Here is a 20,107-nt window from a genome sequence, read left to right as displayed (position 1 = left end):
CGGAGCCACTGCGCTTCCCCGGAAATCTCGTGTCATCGGGCCTCGGAGGCGTAGGAAGTGCTTCCTGGAGCACGGCAGAGGTCACAAATCATGTGACGACGGCTTTTGGAGGAGACTGTTTTTGAAGCTGTCCCGGAATTTGCAGCTGAATTTCCAGCAAACCAGGTAACTCGAGCCGCTCTGCTCGTTATTCAGCCAGGGCCCGCAGCTGGCGCGGGCGGTGTGACGCCAGGGAAGGAGAGGACTCCTCTCCCCCATTCCTTTGGGCCTAGAGCTTGGCGGGTAGAGGGTGGAGTGGGCTGAGAGGTAGGGCATCCCGGCTGCCGCCTGGGTATTTGGGAACTCCCGACTTAGCTCAGCTTGCCTGGTGCGGGTCCTGGAGCCGGGGGTTCTTGCCTGGCTTTGATGGGAGCTGACCCCGCTTATCAGGTCGGAGGTGGGAAGCAGTCTTGAGGGGAGAATCACCAGGAGTTTCTCTTCCAGGAGTGGAGATTGATCCTGCGGGAGAAAGGGGTTCATCATGGCGGATGTGAGTTCCCACACAAGAGGAAGGGGAGGGTGGGGAGTTTGGTGGAGGCCTACTGGGTGGGGAGAGGTAAAGCTTCCCAAGTAGAAATGTTTCCTTTTACAGCCCACCCCGCCCAAGTATTTTCTGTAGACTCTGGAACGAGTAACTACTATAAATAGATTTGCGGGGGGGGGGTGTCCTTAGTTTCTGTCCACATGGGGATCGAAGACACTCAGGTGTCTGAAGCTCAGGAAATTGTATTCTTCCCACTCCCCAGGCCTCCGGGCCTGAGAGGCTCTGAATACCATTTGAATTTGTAAATGATGTTTTGCTGCCTTGAATCTCCGCCCCCTCCCCCGCCCCCCAGTAAGTGGTCATGATGTTTCTAGATTCATTGGAGCAATTTGAGATGATTTCTGATACCCCTTTGGCACAGCAGTAGAACCCAAGTTCTAATTTTAAGAAACTTAATTGTACTAGTTATTAGAAACAATAGGGAATTAATACTACTAATGTTTATGTCTGTAATTTACATCCTGTTATTTTACTTATATACATGCTGGACATTCTTCTAAGCATTGAATATAATATACTCATTTAATTCTTGCAACAACTTTTGTGCAGTAGGCACTATTGTCCTTGGGTTCTAGATTAGGATGCTGAGACATAGATAAAGTAACTTGCCCCAGGTTACACAGCTGGTAAGTTGTAGAGCCAAGATACCAACCCAGGCCGTCTGACTCCAGAGTTTATGCTCTTAAACATAACACTGAATGATCATTCAACATTATTATGAATGTGGTTTTTCTTTTTAGGTTGCAAGATTATGTGTTTCAGTATTTAGGAACCTTGTATGCCTTTATCACTCCATTTTTGGGTGTCTCCCATTGTGTTTTTGAGACCTTATTCTTCAGGCATACTCAAATCACTGTATATCTGTTGAGTGTTGCCTTGCAAAGGTTGTTGTGAAAAAGGCTGTGGGTGAAATAAAGATGACTAAGGTATAATTCCTTAAGGGTTTTTAAAATTAAAAAAGTAGAGTAGGCAAGTGATCATAAATGTATATACATTGTTATGTGAAACTTCAAAGGAGAGTGGGATTACATCTCGTTTGTGTTTATCAGGAAAGCTTATTTGAAGTATTTGGTAGAGATTAGCTCTAAATGATGAGAAGCAGGGTTTTTTGTTTTTTGTTTTTTTTTTTTTAAGTAAGATTGATAGAGAATACCATTAGAGTGAATAGTGTAAGCAAAGTTTCAGAGATAGGAAAGAGAAAGATGTTTGTAGAGGAGCTGTGAGTAGTCCACTTTGGGACTGAGGATATGTACAAGGGAGTGGTAGGAAGCAGGACTGTAAAGTTAGGTGTGGACTGTATTGTAGAGAGGCTCAAATGTTAAAGGAATTTGTACAGAATTTGTTAAACAGTGGAGAGCCATTCAGATGTTGGTTCTCAACCTTGGCTGCACAGGGAATCATCTGGGAAGCACCTCTAACCCAAGTAGAGGAGAATAATATGGTTATTGGCATTGTGTAGAACTGTGTGGGATAGAAATGGGAGACCAGCATACCAGTTGGGAGGCAAGTCATAAATAATAAAATAAACCTAGAGTGTAATGTCAGTTGAAAAGGAGAGGAAGAGATCATTAAAAAAAAAATTTTTTTTTAAGTTTATTATTTATTTGAGAGACAGAGAGTGAGCAGGGGAGGGGCAGAGAGAAGGAGAGAGAGAGAATCCCAAGCAGGCTCCTCGCTGTCAGCACAGAGCCTGAAGCGGGACTCGAATCCATGAACCATAAGATCGTGACCTGAGCCGAAATCAAGAGTCAGACGCTTAACCAGCTGAGCCACCCAGGCGCTCCGAGATCATTTTAAAAACATTTGACTTCACAAATCATTTAGAAGTGACAAAGGTGAGGTTAGGGTTAAATATTATTCTGTGTTTCAACCTGAATAATGGGTTTGGTAGTGCCGTTAGTGGAAATGAGATTGAGGAAATCTGGATTTCACATGAAACATTAAGTGGAGTTTTAGTGTGTGTGTTTAAGATAAGAGCAGAGGTAAGATGGTGGTGATAACATGAAATGAACATTCAGGTTTAGAGAATAGTAGGGATTAGAGTTTCAAAACAACAGGTACCTGATTTACTTATGAGGACCTCATAACTGATACCTGGATTGTCAGTGAAATTCCCCAGGTGAGAGGGTATAATGAGAGGAAATAAAACAGTCTTTTATTTCTTTTTATTTTTTTTAAATGTTTATTTTATTTTTGAGAGATAGAGCATGAGCGGGGGAGGGACAGAGAGAGAGGGAGACACAGACTTTCAAGCAGGCTCCAGGCTCTGAGCTGTCAGCACAGAGCCCGACCCGGGGCTTGAACCGTGAACCGTGAGATCATGACCTGAGCGGAAGTCGGACACTCAACCTACTGAGTCACTCAGGCACCCCATCTTTTATTTCTTTAGTCCTGGTTATGTTTCATGCTTAACACTTGACATGTGTTGTTATTTATATTTACTCATGAAAAGGAACTGAGTTCCAGAGAAATTAATTTACCCAGGATTGTTAACTGCTTCTTGACCTTTTCGCTAAGATCAAGTGTAGTATCTGTTCTTACCAGCTTAATTTACCCAGGATTGTTAAAGCGATGTTAGAAAGTTTATCTGTGGACATGGAAAGATGTTCATAATATATTTCCAAGTGAACATGACAATAGCAACAGGATGTAAAATTGTATGAAAAGTATGATCTAATTTAACAGCTAATGTGTATTTACTATGTGTGTATTTTTCTAGATATCCTTATAAGTTTACACGTATCTTCTCAATAAATTTTAACAGCCTTACAACATAGGTTCATGATTATTACCCCTCCTCAACAAATAATGAAACTGGGGCTTAGAGAAAAAGGTTAGATAACTTGTTCCAAGTCATAGAACTAGTGTCAAAATCAGAAAGAAAAAAAAAAAACCCACAAGCAAGAAGGATTATGAATGATGACTTAAAGTACCTGAAATGTGGATAGCTTAGTATCTAGAGAAACGGTACAAGGCACATTATTATAAGATAATTTTATATTCTCTTTCAGGACCTGAAGCGATTCCTGTATAAAAAATTACCAAGGTAAAAAATTACTCATTTGATATTAAATAAATTTTGCATAATATATGATTTATTATGTAGCGTTTTGTTTCTTTTAGACTAATAGTATGGTCCTATTATGCTATTATTTACCATTTCAAATAATGCTAGGTAGCACAAGAACTGTCCTTTGAATTTGCAGATAAATACCATGAGGCCTAGAGAAGTTAATGTGACTTTCAGAGGTTAACTAGCTAGTGAATGCCAGAGGGCTGTTTAATGGATTGTGCTTTGAAGTATTGAAGTAGTTAGAGCAATTTTAAGGAGCAAAAAAGCCTGAGAGCTTGGGTTTCCTGTAGTATTACTTTTAAGAGCTACTTGCTGAGTCGGCGTAGCTCGAAAATGCTAGACGTAGGCAGCACTTCATACTTGGAAAAGTCACAAGGCTTTCCTTTGCCTGCACCCAGTCCGTTTGATGTACCACTATCAATTAGGCTCTCTGTTGAGACCGGCAAACTTCCTTTTAGGTATTTCTGTGATTCAAAGGACTTTGTCCCTTTAATTGAATTAAAATTCACATTTAGTTCGGTGTAAAATAATACATAAGGACCTAAGAGAGAGGAATATAGCTCAAGACCCTCATTTTCACATTCCAGAATAATTAACCTTTGAGGTGTAATGTAGCAGAATACGTGGTGAGATCCTTATGTTACTTCTTTTTTTATTCTCCAAATGTTTGAATTTAAAAAGTTTTAGATGCCAGTTTATTATTTCTGTCAGTAGACAAACAAAAGGAAAAAATCTCTTGTTTGGAGTTTTGCCTGAATTGTTTGTTGTGATTTGTCTATTGTGCCTTTACTGTGATTACAGACTAGTAGAAATTAATGATATTATCTCGTGAGTTTGATTTATGTATATTTTTCTGTATTCAGGAAGACAGTACTATTGAAGTGTTAAGTAATTGTTACCTTTGATTTCATGTTAATGCAGTACTTCAGTTCATTTTTACTCTCTTCCTTGCAGTTCTTGCAAACTAGAAAGACAGGTGCTGCTTCTGTTCTCAACATAATGATTAGCAGGCGGTCCTAGCCTTGCACGGTAGTGCAGGGCCATAAAAATGACCATACAAGCTGAGACAGTGTTGTTTTTTTGTTTTGTTTTGTCTTGTTTTTTTTAAATTTATTTTGAAAGAAAGACAGTACAAGTGGGGGAGGGGCAGAGAGCGAGAGGGAGAGAGAGAATCCCAAGCAGGTCCACACAGTCAGTAGAGAGCCTGATGCGGGGCTCGAACTGACAATCATGACCTGAACTGAAGCCAAGAGTCAAGACGCTTAACTGCCTTAGCCACACAAGCGCCCCCGCCTTCCACCCCACTGAATAGCGCTTACTTCTTTGCATAAACATTAAAATATATGAAAGGTATAACCTTAAGATAAGGAACAGGCATCTTTTCTGTACCTTGCCAAATTGGCACACTCCTTTCTAAGTTTAGATCAGCTGCCAACAGTTTTGTCCTTTGTACTATCGATGCTATGCGAAGTTTTTTTGCCAGTGTCACTTCCTCTGGGATAGTTTCATCGGTTTCATCACAACCACTTTCCTAATTTATGTCAGTAAGTGCACTTTCACAAAGTTCCTCTGGCTGTACATCTTGCGCACAAGAATGAAAGTGGCAGCATTCTTCCAGCCAGTTACTTCTAGAACTGTGTACTTTCTATTTGAATTTCACTGCCAGCATTGTCACTTCTCCTCCCTTTGCTATATTTCATCTTTATTAGCCAGTTCCCTATTTCAGTTCTTTTTTTTTTTAAGTTAGTTTATTTTGAGGGAGAGAAAGAGCGGGGGAGGGGCAGAGAGAGAGGGAGAGAATCCCAAGCAGGCTCTACTCTGACAGCATAGAGCAGGGCAGGGGCAGAAGGAGAGGGAGACACAGAATCTGAAGCAGGCTCCAGGCTGTCAGCACAGCACAGGGCCCCATGTGGGGCTCAAACCCATGAACCGTGAGATCATGACCTGAGCCGAAACCAAGATTTGGACACTTAACCAATTGAGCCTCCCAGGCACTCCCTTTTTTTTTTTTCTTTCTTTCTTTTTAATGTCACATGCTTTATTTTTAGAAGACACAGGGAGATCACAAAACTCCATGCTCTACTGTCTCTGCATACACTGAGTAACAGATGTTCAGTGACCAATCACCAGCACACTCTGAAAGAAGTGATGTGACTGATTACTGACATAATGTGCATCTGTTATTTACAAAGTTATTCACATAGTGATTTGTGTGAAGAGTTAGTGAGGTTTGTACTTTATGCAGTTACTCAGTTAATAGACCATACTCCCTGAAATTTGGCCCAGGGGGATAGTGTTAGTTAATTCACCTGTGGTAACTAAAATGTGTCCATACTGAAACCGTACAAAATAATGGCCTTCTGTTCTTATCTGTATCTACTGTGTTGGAAGTTCAGCATATTGAAAGCATGCTAAAGTTGACCTGGGGGGCGGGCGGGAAGTATCACGCTGGCAACACAATATAGGAGCAGAAGCATAGTAGGTATTTGTATAAAGGGCATTTGTAAAAGTCTAATGAAAATCTTTCTATAGTGAAAGAAAAAGGATTGGGACCGTGTGTTTTGTTTTGTCCCCCATAATGACCAGAGCCAGTTTACCAAGGCACTTAATGGAATATGTTTTTATTCATTTTAAAATTCCCTCCTAAATATAGTTCTTGAATTTATATTTTAAAAGTCTAATTGTGACCCAAAGCAGGCTCAGGCTTTATGATAATCACAACTTTTTTGTGTTTTAAAATAACCAAATGTTTTATTATTACATGAATAAAACAAAGTATGATGTTTGGTTACTAATGCAACATTTCCTTTTGAAGTAAAAATGTTTGATTAAGGTTTAGATGTCTGCAGAATATTTCATAATTAAGTCCTTCGAGAAGTGTAGTGTGCCTGGGCCACCTGGGTGCCTCAGTCGGTTAGGCGTCCGACCTTGGCTCAGGTCATGATCTCCTGGTTTGTGACTTCAAGCCCAATGTCAGACTGTGTGCTGACAGCTCAGAGCCTGGATCCTGCTTCGGAGTCTGTGTCTCCCCCTCTCTCTGCCCCTCCCCCGCTTGTGCTCTGACTCTCTCTGTCTCTCAATAATAAATAAACGTTAAAAAAAATTTTTTTAGAAGTGTAGTGTGCCTATTAATGCATCATACTTATTTTCAACTATTGCTAAAGTCTATTCATGTTATTCTTTGTTCACTATGTGTACAATTGGAAACACCTTTTATATTTGTAACCTGATTTCTTTGAGTATTTTAAGTGTGTGAGAAATTTTTCTACTCTGTTGGGCATTATCTCTGTGAATTTAAAATCCATTAAAAAGAAAGTCGTTTTATTTCTGCTTCCTCTTTTGTTGCATTAGTTGGCATGTAAGTTAATTACCTTGAAAATAGGAGAAAAGAAACCACCTGTGGTGGGGGTGCCTGGGTGGCTCAGTCAGTTAAGCCTTGGACTTTAGCTCAGGTCATGACCTCACAGCTCCACATAGGGCTCTCTGCTGTCAGGGCAGAATTCTGCTGTAGATCCTCTGGCTCTCCCCCACTCATGCACGCTTGCCCTCTCCCTCTCAAAAATAAATAAATATTTAAGAAAAAAAAAAAGAAACTACCAATGATGACACAGATACTTCTAAACATTGTTTTGTAGTTCTCTTTACATGCTTTTAATTTGCTTATTTTTTGAGTAGACAATATATTCATAAAGTTCAAGATTCGAAAGTTAACTGGAGGACATAGTGAGAAGTTTCCTACACCTGCCCCCCAGCTACACAGTTAACCCTCTCAGAGCCACCTATCACCTTCAAAGATACTTTATGCACCTGCAAACAAACGTACATATAAGCACATACATATTTACACATACACAGAGGTCTTAGTTGAGGCTGTTATAACAAAATACCACATAGATTGGATTTCCTGTAAATAACCAAAATTTATTTCTCACGGTTCTGGAGCCTGGAAGTCCAAGATTAAGGTGCCAGCATGGTTGGATTCTGGTGAAGGCCCTTTCCTGAGTTGCAGATTGCAGACTTCCCATATCTTCATGTGATAGAAGGACAAGCTAGCTCTCTAGCCTTCAATAAGAGCACTCTTCCCATTTATGAGAGTTCCAGCTCCGTGGCCTGACTACCTCCCAAAAGCCCCATCTCCAAATACCATCACACTGGGAATAGAGTTTCAACATGTGAATTTTGGGGGTGACACAAACATTCAGTGTATTGCAAACATATACATACACGTGTCATTAACATAATTTGTTGCTTCCTGTATACACTGTTTAAAACTGTTTTTTCATTTAACGATGTACCTTTGAGTTCAGTCCTTCCCGGTACATTTAAAGAGCTGTTTCTTTGTTCTGAATGGCTGCAGAGTATTCCATTGTATATGTGTCATAATTTATTTAACTTGTCCTTCTTGACGACAGTTAGGTTTCCGACCCTTTCCTATTTCAACTGATGTTGCTATTGAAAAATGTACAGACTAGTTTCTGTGTGTGCAAATATCTGTGGTATATATTTTTATGTAACTTAGTTTTTAACTAAGAAGAATTTGTTTTATACGTTAACTTCATAGAGCACATTTTAATCCGTAGGTAATTTCAGGATTGAATGATAATAAAAAAATAATACCAGTGAATGTTTATACACAGTTTTTCCATCATTCCTGTTTTTAACAGGTTCATAAATGGTGGTATTTATAACATTTTCTCAAATTTTAACACTTCTCTGACTTAAAAGTTGTTGCCAGTGGGATCTTTAAAATTTAATTTCAGGGGCGCCTGGGTGGCTCAGTTGGTTAAGCATCCAACTTCAGCTCAGGTCACGATCTCACGGTGTGTGAATTCAAGCCCTATGTCAGGCTCCGCATGAACAGCTCAGAGCCTGGAGCTTGCTTGAGATTCTGTGTCCCTCTCTGTCTGCCCTCCCCCACTCGTGCACTCTCTTTCTCACTCTCTGTCAAAAATAAACATTAAAAAATTTAATTTCAGTATCTTAATACAAATATTTCTCATTTCTAAGTTAAAACATTAAGGTTAACACAATAAGGAATGGATAATGTGGATTATAGTAGGAGCACTGAACATTTCTGAGTAGCAGTCTTCGGATATTATAAGATAGGTATAGGGCTAAAAGTTGGAGAATGTTTTCTCATTTTAATTTTTAACAGTTTAGTTTTGTGCTCTAGGAATTCTCTAATGATTTATTACTTAAACTACAGTAATAAATTGTCAGTGTGCACAAATGACACTCTGATGTTAATTAATAATCATATTTTTGAATGTTAACTATGTACTAGCTTCTACTTTACATGCATGGTTTTATTAAATTTTATGATAGCCAAATAAGTACAGTTATTCCCATTTTCATATCGTTAATGGAGGCTCACAGAGGTTTCATAGCTGTCCCCGAGTAGCACGAATAGTAAATGTAGAAGAGCCTAGACTGGACTGTATGGTTATAGTCTGGACCATTTCTCCACTGTTTCTTACGTAGGCATAGCTGAAACGATTTCTATGTGATCTTCATTGTTTCCATCCTGTTCCTTCAGCCTGAATGATGAGCTTTCTGCCCCTCATCTCTCGACTAGTGCCTTAACATCTCAGCTTAATCACCTGTCTCAGGGAAGCCTTCCCTGACCCACTTGCCTAATCAACCCACCTTTTATAGACTCTCATACCCCACGGATATCTTAATGGCACTTGATACCATTGTCGTTTAACATTTGTTAGCATGAGATTATTTGATTGATAGTCTCCCTCCTAGATTGTAAGCTTTGTGAAAGCAGTGACTATTTCTGTATCATGGTATCATAAATATCAAGTGCCCCAAATACTAGGCACTTGATATTGAGGGAGAGAAAGAAAAATCTGTCTTTTTGTCACTGTAGCCACTACTCCTGATAAACGCCGTCATACTTTCATAAACAGTGAAAGGATAATTAGCAATTTTAACAGAGAGTTACATTGTTTTAGATCTTTATCAGTAAATTACATAAAGTTTTAAGATTATAAGCATGTCAGTAATACTGTCATTCAATTTATTCAGTACTCTTATTCAGATGTATAGGTGCTTATGAGATCAATAACAGAGTTTACATAGTTTTTCAGAAATATACATGAAAATCCCCATAATGACTTTGAGGTACATGTTTTGAGATGAAATGTTTCATAATATTTTAACTTCTTTTTTTTTTGTTTCTAGTGTTGAAGGGCTCCATGCTATCGTTGTGTCAGATAGAGATGGAGTGCCTGTTATTAAAGGTAAAACTGTGCACCCTACCAGTGTCACATTTGCTTTTGAGTAAAAACGTATTTATGTCTCAGTAGTGCAGAAGGCAAGCATAGAAAAGCTATTGCAATACTTTCAGGAGATGGTCTTGGTTGGGGGGCGGAAATGTTTGCTTTTGAATGCTGAAGGCTGGGTTGGAGCTTATGACTTAACTACATGTTGAATATATTGTGTTACCATCCAGAGTTTAAGCATGGGTTTATCACAAGCCCAGTTTTTTCTTGAAGACATTTGTAGTATAATGTAAACCATTGGTAAATGTAAGTGCTGAGACTGTGCACATATGCAGCGGGATATATTATACGTACACACTACCCCCAACACTTTTTAATCAGTGTTGCTAGTGGTTTGGGGATAAACTTCATACATTTGAATCAACATTCATTGATTGTTTTGTTTACTCTTTGTGGATTTTCTGCCTTTTTACTGGAAATAAAATATTGTTTAAACTTTTACCTTCACAATTATGTTATTTAACCAGACTTTAACAAGACTTGTTCACCTAAGGAAGAGCTTGTTAACAACAACAACAAAAAAAAAAAAAACCAGCAAATGTTTTGCCTATTTTTCACCTTTTTAAAAAAGTATATATGATGTCACTGAGTCAGTATGTATTAAGACTATTTTTACTACTTCTGTGTTATCAGATGGATGGTCATAGTTCATAGGGATGCTATAATAGCCTTACCAAAAGAAAGATTAAATAATGTTCTGTATATTGTTTGCAATTTATTTTCCACCCGAGGTTATTATATATGTCAGATAATTTTAGACTTTAGAAAGAAATTTTAAAAATCACCTAATTTTAGTTCTTTTGTTTTGTAAACAAAGATGGTCAAGGGCAAAGTTTCACATGAGTCAGTGAGAAGATAATAATAGAACCCATTATCTTCTGATGTGTGGGTCAGTGTGCTTTCTAACTCACCATAAAACATAGGGGTCATGGGCAAATAAGGCACCTGCCTGTTTCTTTACTCAGTTCTGTAGCAAGAGCTTTAAACGAAATCAAAATAATCTCGGATTTTCCAGCTCTCGTGTTCTTTCTTAGGATCTCTGTGTTAAAGCCTTAAGCTCTGAACTTACTGGTACAACTGACTTCATTCAGGCCTTTAAATGAATGAAAGAAACTTGAAACCGATGACCAGCTGCAAAATTGTCAATATCTATAAGTGATACTGCTATGGGTTTTATGAAAGCAAAGATTTTTTTTGAAGCTTTTTTGACTATTCTAGCTTGGCTCTTGGTTAGCCAGAATATTCAGTTTATTAATAAACATGCTGATTAATCTGTGTTTTAGAGTAGAAATTAAGAAAATATAGACGTTTAGTATTCTTTAAAAAAACTTGCGAGAATCAGCATTTCTGCCTTTAGCTATTGATCACTCAATTTCTGACTGAGAAATTTATCTCGCCTAAATTGTAAGACCCGATTAGTGACAGGATTTTCAATATTGTGAAGCATAAAAGCCCTTGTGCTTGATATTTTTACTGATTTATGTTTAAAAAAACAAAGTGCAGTGAACTTCTGTATCCTGTCCACTGCATAATTTTTATGTAAATCATTTGTATTTCCAGTGGCCAATGATAATGCTCCAGAACATGCTTTGAGACCTGGTTTCTTATCTACTTTTGCCCTGGCAACAGATCAAGGGAGCAAACTTGGACTTTCAAAAAATAAAAGTATCATCTGTTACTATAACACCTACCAGGTAGGTTCATAATTATTAAATGGCTTGCTGCTTTCAACTATTATTATGTCTTTTATATAAAATAGCTTATGTTACTCTAAATTTTAGTTTTGAAATGGATGCCATTAGCCTTCAAATTGGTTATGTTGAATTGTAGTAGTTTTCTTTACATTTTACATCAGGAATTAATTAATATGGAAAAGTAATTAAAACTTTTATTAATAAAGTACATTATCCTAAAAAAGGAAGTCAGGCCACTGTTACCTCCAGTAGATGGTGCCCTTAGCTTAACAAATATGATTTCTCAAATGACATACTTTTTTTGTTATTGTGACAGATAAAAAATTTTCCTTTTTTGGTCACATGATAAGTTATTTGTTAACTGCTGCTAATCCCTTCATTTGATTTGGAATATGTATATATAATATGTGAGGTTATTAGCAAAGAATTTAGTTGCTACATACCTCTTGATCTCTGGCTGCGTTTTCTTCTTTAGAGTAAATTAGTAGCTTCTCCTTTAGAGCAGAGTTTCCCAGGGTATGATTCATGTGCTGCTTGATGTTACACAAGTGATATTTTTTATTTTAGAAGTTAACATATTTTAATGTGTAATAGGCAAAAGACGACCAACCCTTTTGACCTTTAATTTCACCGATAAGGATTAGGTTAAAGCTAATTTTAGGGGGGTTTTTTGGTGTTTTGTTTTGTCTTGAGAGAGAGAGACAGAGCGCACGCACGCGCATGCTCAAGTGAGTGAGGGGCAGAGAGAATCCCACGAGGGGCACTGAGAGAGAGAGAAGCGGGGCTCCTAAAGCGTGGCTTGAGCTCACGAACCAAGAGATCAGGGCCTGAGCTGAAGTCAGATGTTTAACCAACCGACTGAGTACCCCAGGCGCCCAGAAACTAAGTTTTTTGTAAACAATAGTCGATTTAAACTTAATTTAAATTAGTTTAAATTAGGGGCACCTGGGGGGCTCAGTCGGTTGAGCGTCCGACTTCGGCTCAGGTCATGATCTTACAGTTTGTGGGTTGGAGCCCCGCGTCTGGCTGACAGCTCAGAGCCTGGACCCTGCTTCAGATTCTGTGTCTCCTTCTCTCTCTGCCCCTCCCCCGCTCACACTTTGTCTCACTCTGTTTCTCAAAAATAAATAAATGTAAAAAAAAAAATTAATAGTGGTACACAGGAAGCAGAAAAATCTTGATAGTATAGCTACTTAAATGAGAAATACTGACTTTATTTAGCCGTTTAATTATCAGATATTTGTGGAGCCCCTGCTATGTAATAATTGACATGCTGCTGGGTGTTTAAAGACAGATGAGGATGACACAGTCCCACTTGAAAGACTTAGGCTAAGTAATATTAATATCTCTCAGAGATAATCGGAAGTCTTTTACGGAAATACTTGTTTTCAGCTCTTTCATATTACATGATGTTACATAGTATCTTACACGTTGGTCATTTAAAAATTTTTGAAAGATGGTCGCCTGGGGTGGCTCAGTTGGTTAAGCGGTCGACTTCGGCTCAGGTCATGATCTCACAGTTCATGACTTCAAGCCCCGCGTCAGGCTCTGTGCTGACAGCTCAGAGCCTGGAGCCTGTTTCGGATTCTGTGTCTCCCTCTCTCTCTGCCCCTCCCCTGCTCATGCTCTGTCTCTCTCTGTCTCAAAAATAAATAAAAAAACATTTAAATTAAATAAAAAAAAAAGAAATAGTAATTGGTCAGGTAATTTAAAAAATGAGGTTAAACAAAATAATCATATAATATATGCATATATACTGTCATGAAGTGTATATTTATTTATACTGTCATTAAATAAATACCTCAGTTGAATCCATCACAAAGATCAGGGACTCCTGGGTGGCTGGGTGGTTCAGTCAGTTAAGCAATTGACTTCAGCTCAGGTCATGGTCTCGAGGTCCGTGAGTTTGAGCCCCGCATCGGGCTCTGTGCTGACGGCTTGGAGCCTGGAGCCTGCTTCGGATTCTGTGTCTCCCGCTCTGTCTCTGTCCCTCCCCTGCTCACACTCTGTCTCTCTCTGTCTCTTAAAAATGGATAAATGTTAAATATAAATAAATACAAATTTTTGAAAGATTAAAATGTCTCGTTTGAGTAGCATCCTTTTTTTTTTTTTAAGTTTATTTAATTATTTTTGAGAGCGAGAGAGCACAAATAGGAGGGGGGCAGAGGGAGAGAGGGAGACACAGAATCCAAAGCAGGCTCCAGGTTCTGTGCTGACAGCAGACAGCCTGACACAGGGCTTGAACTCACGAACCATGAGTCTGATGCTTAACTGACTGAGCCCCAGGTGCCCCTTGAATAACATCTTAATTTAGAGCTTACTTTCTTTTTAGGTGGTTCAATTCAATCGTTTACCTTTGGTGGTGAGTTTCATAGCCAGCAGCAATGCCAATACAGGTGTGTATTAAATTAAATTAATAATAGCTTTTAATTTCTTTTTTTAATCTTTTTTAATGTTTATTTTTGACAGAGAGAGACAGAGCATGAGTGGAGGAGGGGCAGACAGGGAGGCACAGAATCTGAAGCAGGTTCCAGGCTCTGAACTGTCAGCACAGAGCCCAATGCAGGGCTCGAACTCACGGACCACAAGATCATGACCTGAGCCAAAGTCGGACGCTCAGCCCACTAAGCCACCCAGGCGCCCCATGTAGCTTTTAATTTCTTAAAACACCTTATCTGAGCAGTCTAACATGATAAGAATAGTAGATTTAGAATCAGAAAACGTGAATTTGTGGCCCAGCTCCACTGTCTGTTCCTTGATCTCCAGAAAAGTAACCTTTCTGGATTCTGTTTACTCTAGCTGTGTAATGGAGCTGATATCTGCTTTAACTGTCTTACGGGGTTATTTTCTAGTTCAGATGAGAAATTGTATGGGTAAGTAATTCTATAAGATAAAAAGGAGAATTAAACGTTATCTTCACCTCTTGAATGCAACATCTTGTTCACATTAAAACAGCCCCTAAAACAAAAAGAATGAATGGTGAAGATAACCAAACAAAATACATAATAAAATGGTCAGAGATGAGTTCAATTCCATGTAGACCGATCTATTAGAGTTTGTAAAATCTTGAACAATAGTGGGCAAGATTAATGTGATTGAGAATTTTTTTTGTAAGTATATGCTTTCTTTATTTCTATTCCAATATTATTCATAGATTTTTTTAAATTTTATTTAAATACAAGTTAGTTAACATATAGTGTAATAATGATTTCAGACGTAGAATTTAGTGATTCGTCACTTATATATAGCACCCAGTACTCATCCCCACAAGTGCCCTCCTTCATGCCCGTCACCCATTTAGCCCATCCCCTCCCCCTTTACTCCTCCAGCCACCCTCAGTTTGTTCTCTTTATTTAAGAGTCTCTCATGGTTTGCTTCCCTCTCTGTTTTTATCTTACTTTATTTTTCCTTCCTTTCCTCTATGTTCATCTGTTTTGTTTCTTAAATTCCACATATGAGTGGAATCATAGCATATTTAATTATGATTGAGAATTTAAAGAGCGTGACTAGGAAGAACATATATGTGTTCTTTGTGAGGGTTGAAGAATTAGAGAACAAATACTAGGAAGCTGTACATTTTATAGTAGATCATAAGATCCCATTATATCCAGTAGCCTTCACTGGGCATTTATGTATAAAATAATGATTGTATTCTGTAATTTATTAACTCACTTTTGGGTAAAGTGGGATTTTTTTTTTTTTTTTAGTATCGTCTCCTTTAGATTTGACTGCTTTTTAGAACTGTTATTTGAGCAAATATAAATATTTGTTATATTTCCAAGTTGTTTGAGCAAGTTCTATTTCCAGCTGTGTCACTGAAACCTGTCTTTACATTCCTCATCTTAAAATGAGGGGTTAAGATTGGATGGTCTACAGTGTCTCTTCCATTTCTAAATGTTTTGAAGGTGTAAAATGCTATATGTGAAAACACTTTGTAAATTATGTAGGATGGTAGTGGTGTCGATATTTTAGATATATTAAACCTCAGTTGTGATAAGTCACCATCATGTACTAAGTCATCAGTTATAAATTTTGATAATGCACAGAAATATATATTAGTCCCTAGAACATTTTTTGAGAATCCCAGATGCTTTTATTTTATTTTATTTTTTAATTTTTTAATGTTTGCTTATTTTTGAGAGAGAGAGAGAGAGTACATGAGCAGGGGACGAGCAGAGAGAGAGGGAGACAATGTGAAACAGGCTCCAGGTTCTGTCAATACAGAGCCTGACGTGGGACTCGAATGCACGAACTGCAAGATCATGACCCAAGCTGAAGTTGGATGCTCAACCAACTGAGCCACCCAGGCGCCCCACAGATGCTTTTATTTTTATTTTTTTTCTTGTCAATATTACCTTAGAGAGAAAGTGGGGTAGGGGCACAGAGAGAGGAGGATAGAGAGAATCTCAAGCAGGCTCTGCCAGTGCAGGGCTCTGTCCCACAACTTTGGGATCATGACCTGAGCCAAAACCAAGAGCCTGATGCTCAATTGACTGAGCTTAGAATCTCAGATGTTTTTAATATTCTGCAAAACAGAGGAAGGTTTTTGAGCATAAAACAAGCAGTGTAAGATACATAGCTTTTCACTCTGGTAAACTAAGGAGAAGCTAGATACGCTAATTTCTAGACTACTTTGTCTCCCAGATTCATCACTAAATTTTAAACATGGAAGTGTATGTTTTCTCCTTATACCATTCGTCTTTAAAAGTCATTCTTTCACTTGACTTACCCATTTATGCTTTAGCTTTGCTGAATTTATAAAATAAATTTCTAATTATTTTTTTGCTTACGGCTGAAGCAGCCTGTCTACCTATATTTTGATAAAGTCCATTAAAATTTGTTCAGGAAAAAAGTGTAGCTTTTTAAGTAAAAATCTTGTATCATTTCTGAATCTGTACAGGTTTTGAAATAGTAAAGTATAAATTAAAGTTTTCCTTTCAAAACTGTAATGAAGTTACAGTACATATAATTCATTTTATATCTTCTTATACATAAAAATATTTTTTTGTTTATTTAATGATGAAAATAAACTTCTTAATACAGGGTTTTGGTCATTTAGAATTACAATATTTTGCTTTAGTTATGGGGATTAAACTAGATCTTGTTTGCTTTTTAGTAACTAAATTTTGACAGGAAATTTAAGTCAAAGACTTTCAGGAATATTTTTCTGATGTTCTAATTTTTTTAATCTTTGTTTTAGGACTCATTGTCAGCCTAGAAAAGGAACTTGCTCCATTATTCGAAGAATTGAGACAAGTTGTGGAAGTTTCTTAATCTGGCAGTGGTTTTGATGTACACCTGATTTTCATTATAACAGACACAGTATCAATCCAGCAATCTTTAGACACAACAATACTTATATCCATATACTCAAGAAAGGGCCCCTTTCCCACCTTCTTCCACTAAAGAAAGAGCCTATAGATACAATTTATGGACAGATTGATTGTTATCTTTTCTTGCGTAGGGTCTTAATTTAGTGAGATCTGGGGATAGCACAGAAATGGTTCAATACATCACAGCTCCCATGGAGTTAGTCCAGTCACCAGATATGCATGAGATTCTATTCATTGGGTCAGAATCAAAATGGTACTTTGATCCACTGGAGCCATTGAGTGCTCCCTATTGTATAATATGCCCAGGCCTGCAGAATGAAGCAGACCCTTTTTATTGTGAATAATAATGAGGACATATTTTTCTTTATATTGTTTTATTTCTTTGCATTGAGTGTGAGGAAGATAAAATGGCTTAGTAAAAGTAATAAAATCCGTACAATCACTAACTTTTCTATGTATGTATTATTTTGCAATATAGATGAATATTACTAACTGATTTGATTCTTCTCAGAGGGTGCTGCTCTTTAATGAAAATGAAAATGATAGCTAATATTTTTTTTTCTCCACTCTGCTTTCTATAACCAATCAGTGTTTTAATGTTTGTGTGTTCTTTATAAAATTTAAAAGTGATTCATTATTGAATTGTTTCCAGTATTGGTGTGTATGTAAACATGGTAGTGCAGCCACTTTTTTTCATACATGAGTATAAATAAAATAGTATTTTTTAAAGTATATAGTTTGAGCACTAAATAGGTTTCTTTAAGAATATAGTTCACCGAATGCACTCTTTCAACTACATGAATAAGTAGTGAGTGTTTCTTACAGGCATCAGTTTGGAGACTTTTCCGCACCATATAATGTCAATTGGAAAGTACACTGTATTCATGAGCCTAATTTAATCTCCAGAAAAGAAGTATCTTGGTTCTGGAATAAGCCATTTATATTCAGGAATGCAGTTCATCATTCAGAGTTGGTAGTTCCTTCCTAGGTAGGTTCTTTGACAATCAGAGTTCACTTCACACGCATTGAGCACCAGTTACTGTGCACTGTTTCCCAGAGCTGCCACGCTGCGGCATTCTACGGAATAGGATTCATATTTCTGTGCTCCAGGGGTGCCTTGCATGTGGAGTGTGTGAATACTCTCCCTCGGGTTGTGCAGTGAATGGTCAGCCAGACACTGGCTGCTTGCTCCTTCTTCCCGTCCCCCTCCTTCCCTCCTATTTCTTCCTCCCTCCCTCCCTCCGTTCCTCTTTCTGTACAAATATGAAACTAAATTGTGGTACCTTCCTTTAAAGAACTTAAAAGCTCAGTAAATACAAACAGGTACGTACAGGAAGAGCTATCATGAAGCTATACGGGAGGCTGTAGAAACCCAGAAGGGGGGAATTTAAATGGGACTTGAGCAACAGCATTTATGTGGAAGTAAGCAGGAGGGTAAGTTTTACCTGCAGGAAGCTATAAATAGTTAAGAAAACCTAGTAAAGCATTGGATGCATCCATTAAAATCTAGAATTCCCATCATCTGGACTACTGTTTAATAGTGTCCAGGAGATTGTTGCTAATGCAATGATGCTTAAACAAGAAGACGGTCGATTATAAATGAGGTAGCCAGAACTTTTAATTTCAGGTAATAATAATTATATACCTAAAAATCCCAGGAAAGGAAACTATAATAATAAATGGAGCTATTTCTAACCTTTGCATGATGACTGCTACTACTATTAAAATTTGTTTGAAGAAGATAGATAAATTGTTCTAGAAAAGTGAAAATCACTAAGAAATGTTTGAAAAGGTAATGTGAAGCTAAACTGTTTTTAAAAGGTAGTATAGGGGCGCCGGGTTGACTCAGTCGGTTGAGCGTCCGACTTCAGCTCAGGTCACGATCTCGCGGTCCGTGAGTTCGAGCCCCGCATCAGGGTCTGGGCTGATGGCTCAGAGCCTGGAGCCTGCTTCCGATTCTGTGTCTCCCTCTCTCTCTGCCCATCCCCCGTTCATGCTCTGTCTCTGTCTCAAAAATAAATAAATGTAAAAAAAAAAAAATAGTAGTATAAACTCAATTAGGTGTACTTTAGACAGATCAATGGAACAAACACCCAGAAACAGACTTCAGTACGTACATACGAGAACTTAAAACATTATGAATTTGACATAAGTCCATGGGAAAAGGATTACTCAGTAACTACGACAGGCAATTTAAAAGAAAATATTTGAGAGCACATGAGCCAGGGGAGGGGCAAAGAGGGAGAGAGAAAGAATCCCAAGCAGGTTATAAGCTCAGCACAGAGTCTGACACAGGGCTTGGTGATCTCACAACTGTGAGATCATGACCTGAGGCGAAATCAAGATTCCAACACTCAACCCACTAGGTTATAGGACTTTTTGGTAATCTGTCAAACTTCCAAATGCACATAACCTTTGGCCTAGTTTATTAGGATTCTCCAGAGAAACAGAACCAGTAGGATATATACCTTTTATTATAAGTATGTATTATGACTTTTAAACAAATATAAAAGACTTATTATGAGGAATTGCCTTTCATAATTCTAGAAGCCGAGAAGTACCATGATCTGCAAGCTAGAGAACCAGGGGAGCCACTGGTGTAAATCCACTGAGGGCAGAAGATAAGATGTCCCAACTCATGGGTGAGGCAAACAAAGGGGCAAATTCCTCCTTTCTCCAGCTTTTGTTTTATTCAGACTCTCAGTGAGTTGGTTGAACCCCACCCTCACTGCAGAGGGCAATCCACTTAGTCCACAGATGGAATGGTACGGAAACATCCTCGAAGACACGAAATGTTTAATTTGAGCACCCTGTGACCAGTCAAGTTGATTAAAAGAAATTGTCCTCCCACCCAGCAATTCCATTTCTATAAATTTCTACTGATACAAAAGGGGCATGTGCAAGATTATATATTTATAAGTGTATTCATCGCACCTTGGTAATGACAAAGGATTGGAAACAACCAGAATGACTCCTCATAGAGTGATCCTATGTTCTGGGCTTAACATACCAGTTATACCTGCTGGTTTTGGTGTAATTATTAACGCTCCTTTCATCTGTCAAGTGTCCCACTTTAGGTAAGAAATTATTTGGTCACCCTAATTGTAGAGGATTGGTTACATTAATGACTACAT

General features: G+C 38.1%; 1 protein-coding gene and 1 pseudogene across 2 annotated transcripts; both read left to right on the top strand.

The window, feature by feature from the left end:
• Window positions 1–9: 9 nt before the first annotated feature.
• On the top strand, window positions 10–19,831 carry LAMTOR3 (late endosomal/lysosomal adaptor, MAPK and MTOR activator 3). Of its 2 annotated transcripts, none has more exons than XM_047091394.1 (7): window positions 10–165; window positions 484–529; window positions 3,595–3,629; window positions 9,846–9,904; window positions 11,507–11,640; window positions 13,973–14,036; window positions 19,521–19,831. In XM_047091394.1, exons 2-7 carry the CDS (start codon window positions 521–523, stop codon window positions 19,574–19,576), a joined length of 357 nt encoding a protein of 118 aa, XP_046947350.1. In that variant the 5' UTR covers window positions 10–165; window positions 484–520; the 3' UTR covers window positions 19,577–19,831. The 2 variants fall into 2 exon arrangements, with proteins under 2 accessions (XP_046947350.1, XP_046947347.1); XM_047091391.1 differs by lacking the exon at window positions 19,521–19,831 and adding an exon at window positions 16,841–17,419 and having other exon boundaries at window positions 21–165.
• Window positions 3,076–3,252, top strand: LOC124521489 (uncharacterized; annotated as a pseudogene).
• Window positions 19,832–20,107: the final 276 nt, after the last annotated feature.

Source organism: Lynx rufus, unplaced genomic scaffold (genome assembly GCF_022079265.1).
Source record: "Lynx rufus isolate CCGP_SWC_20201006 ecotype Redwood Valley unplaced genomic scaffold, mLynRuf1.p SCAF_3, whole genome shotgun sequence".
In the NCBI taxonomy this organism is placed as follows: Eukaryota; Metazoa; Chordata; class Mammalia; order Carnivora; family Felidae; genus Lynx; species Lynx rufus.
Note: the sequence above shows the minus strand (reverse complement) of the source record. Positions and strands in the feature narration are given on the sequence as shown.

What these genes read in the sequence shown, in the direction of transcription:
- LAMTOR3 (XM_047091391.1), top strand. An exon ending in CTGTATAAAAAATTACCAAG is followed by an intron (nt 3,630 to 9,845) that starts GTAAAAAATTAC and finishes TTTTGTTTCTAG; the next exon opens with TGTTGAAGGGCTCCATGCTA. An exon ending in TGGAGTGCCTGTTATTAAAG is followed by an intron (nt 9,905 to 11,506) that starts GTAAAACTGTGC and finishes TTGTATTTCCAG; the next exon opens with TGGCCAATGATAATGCTCCA.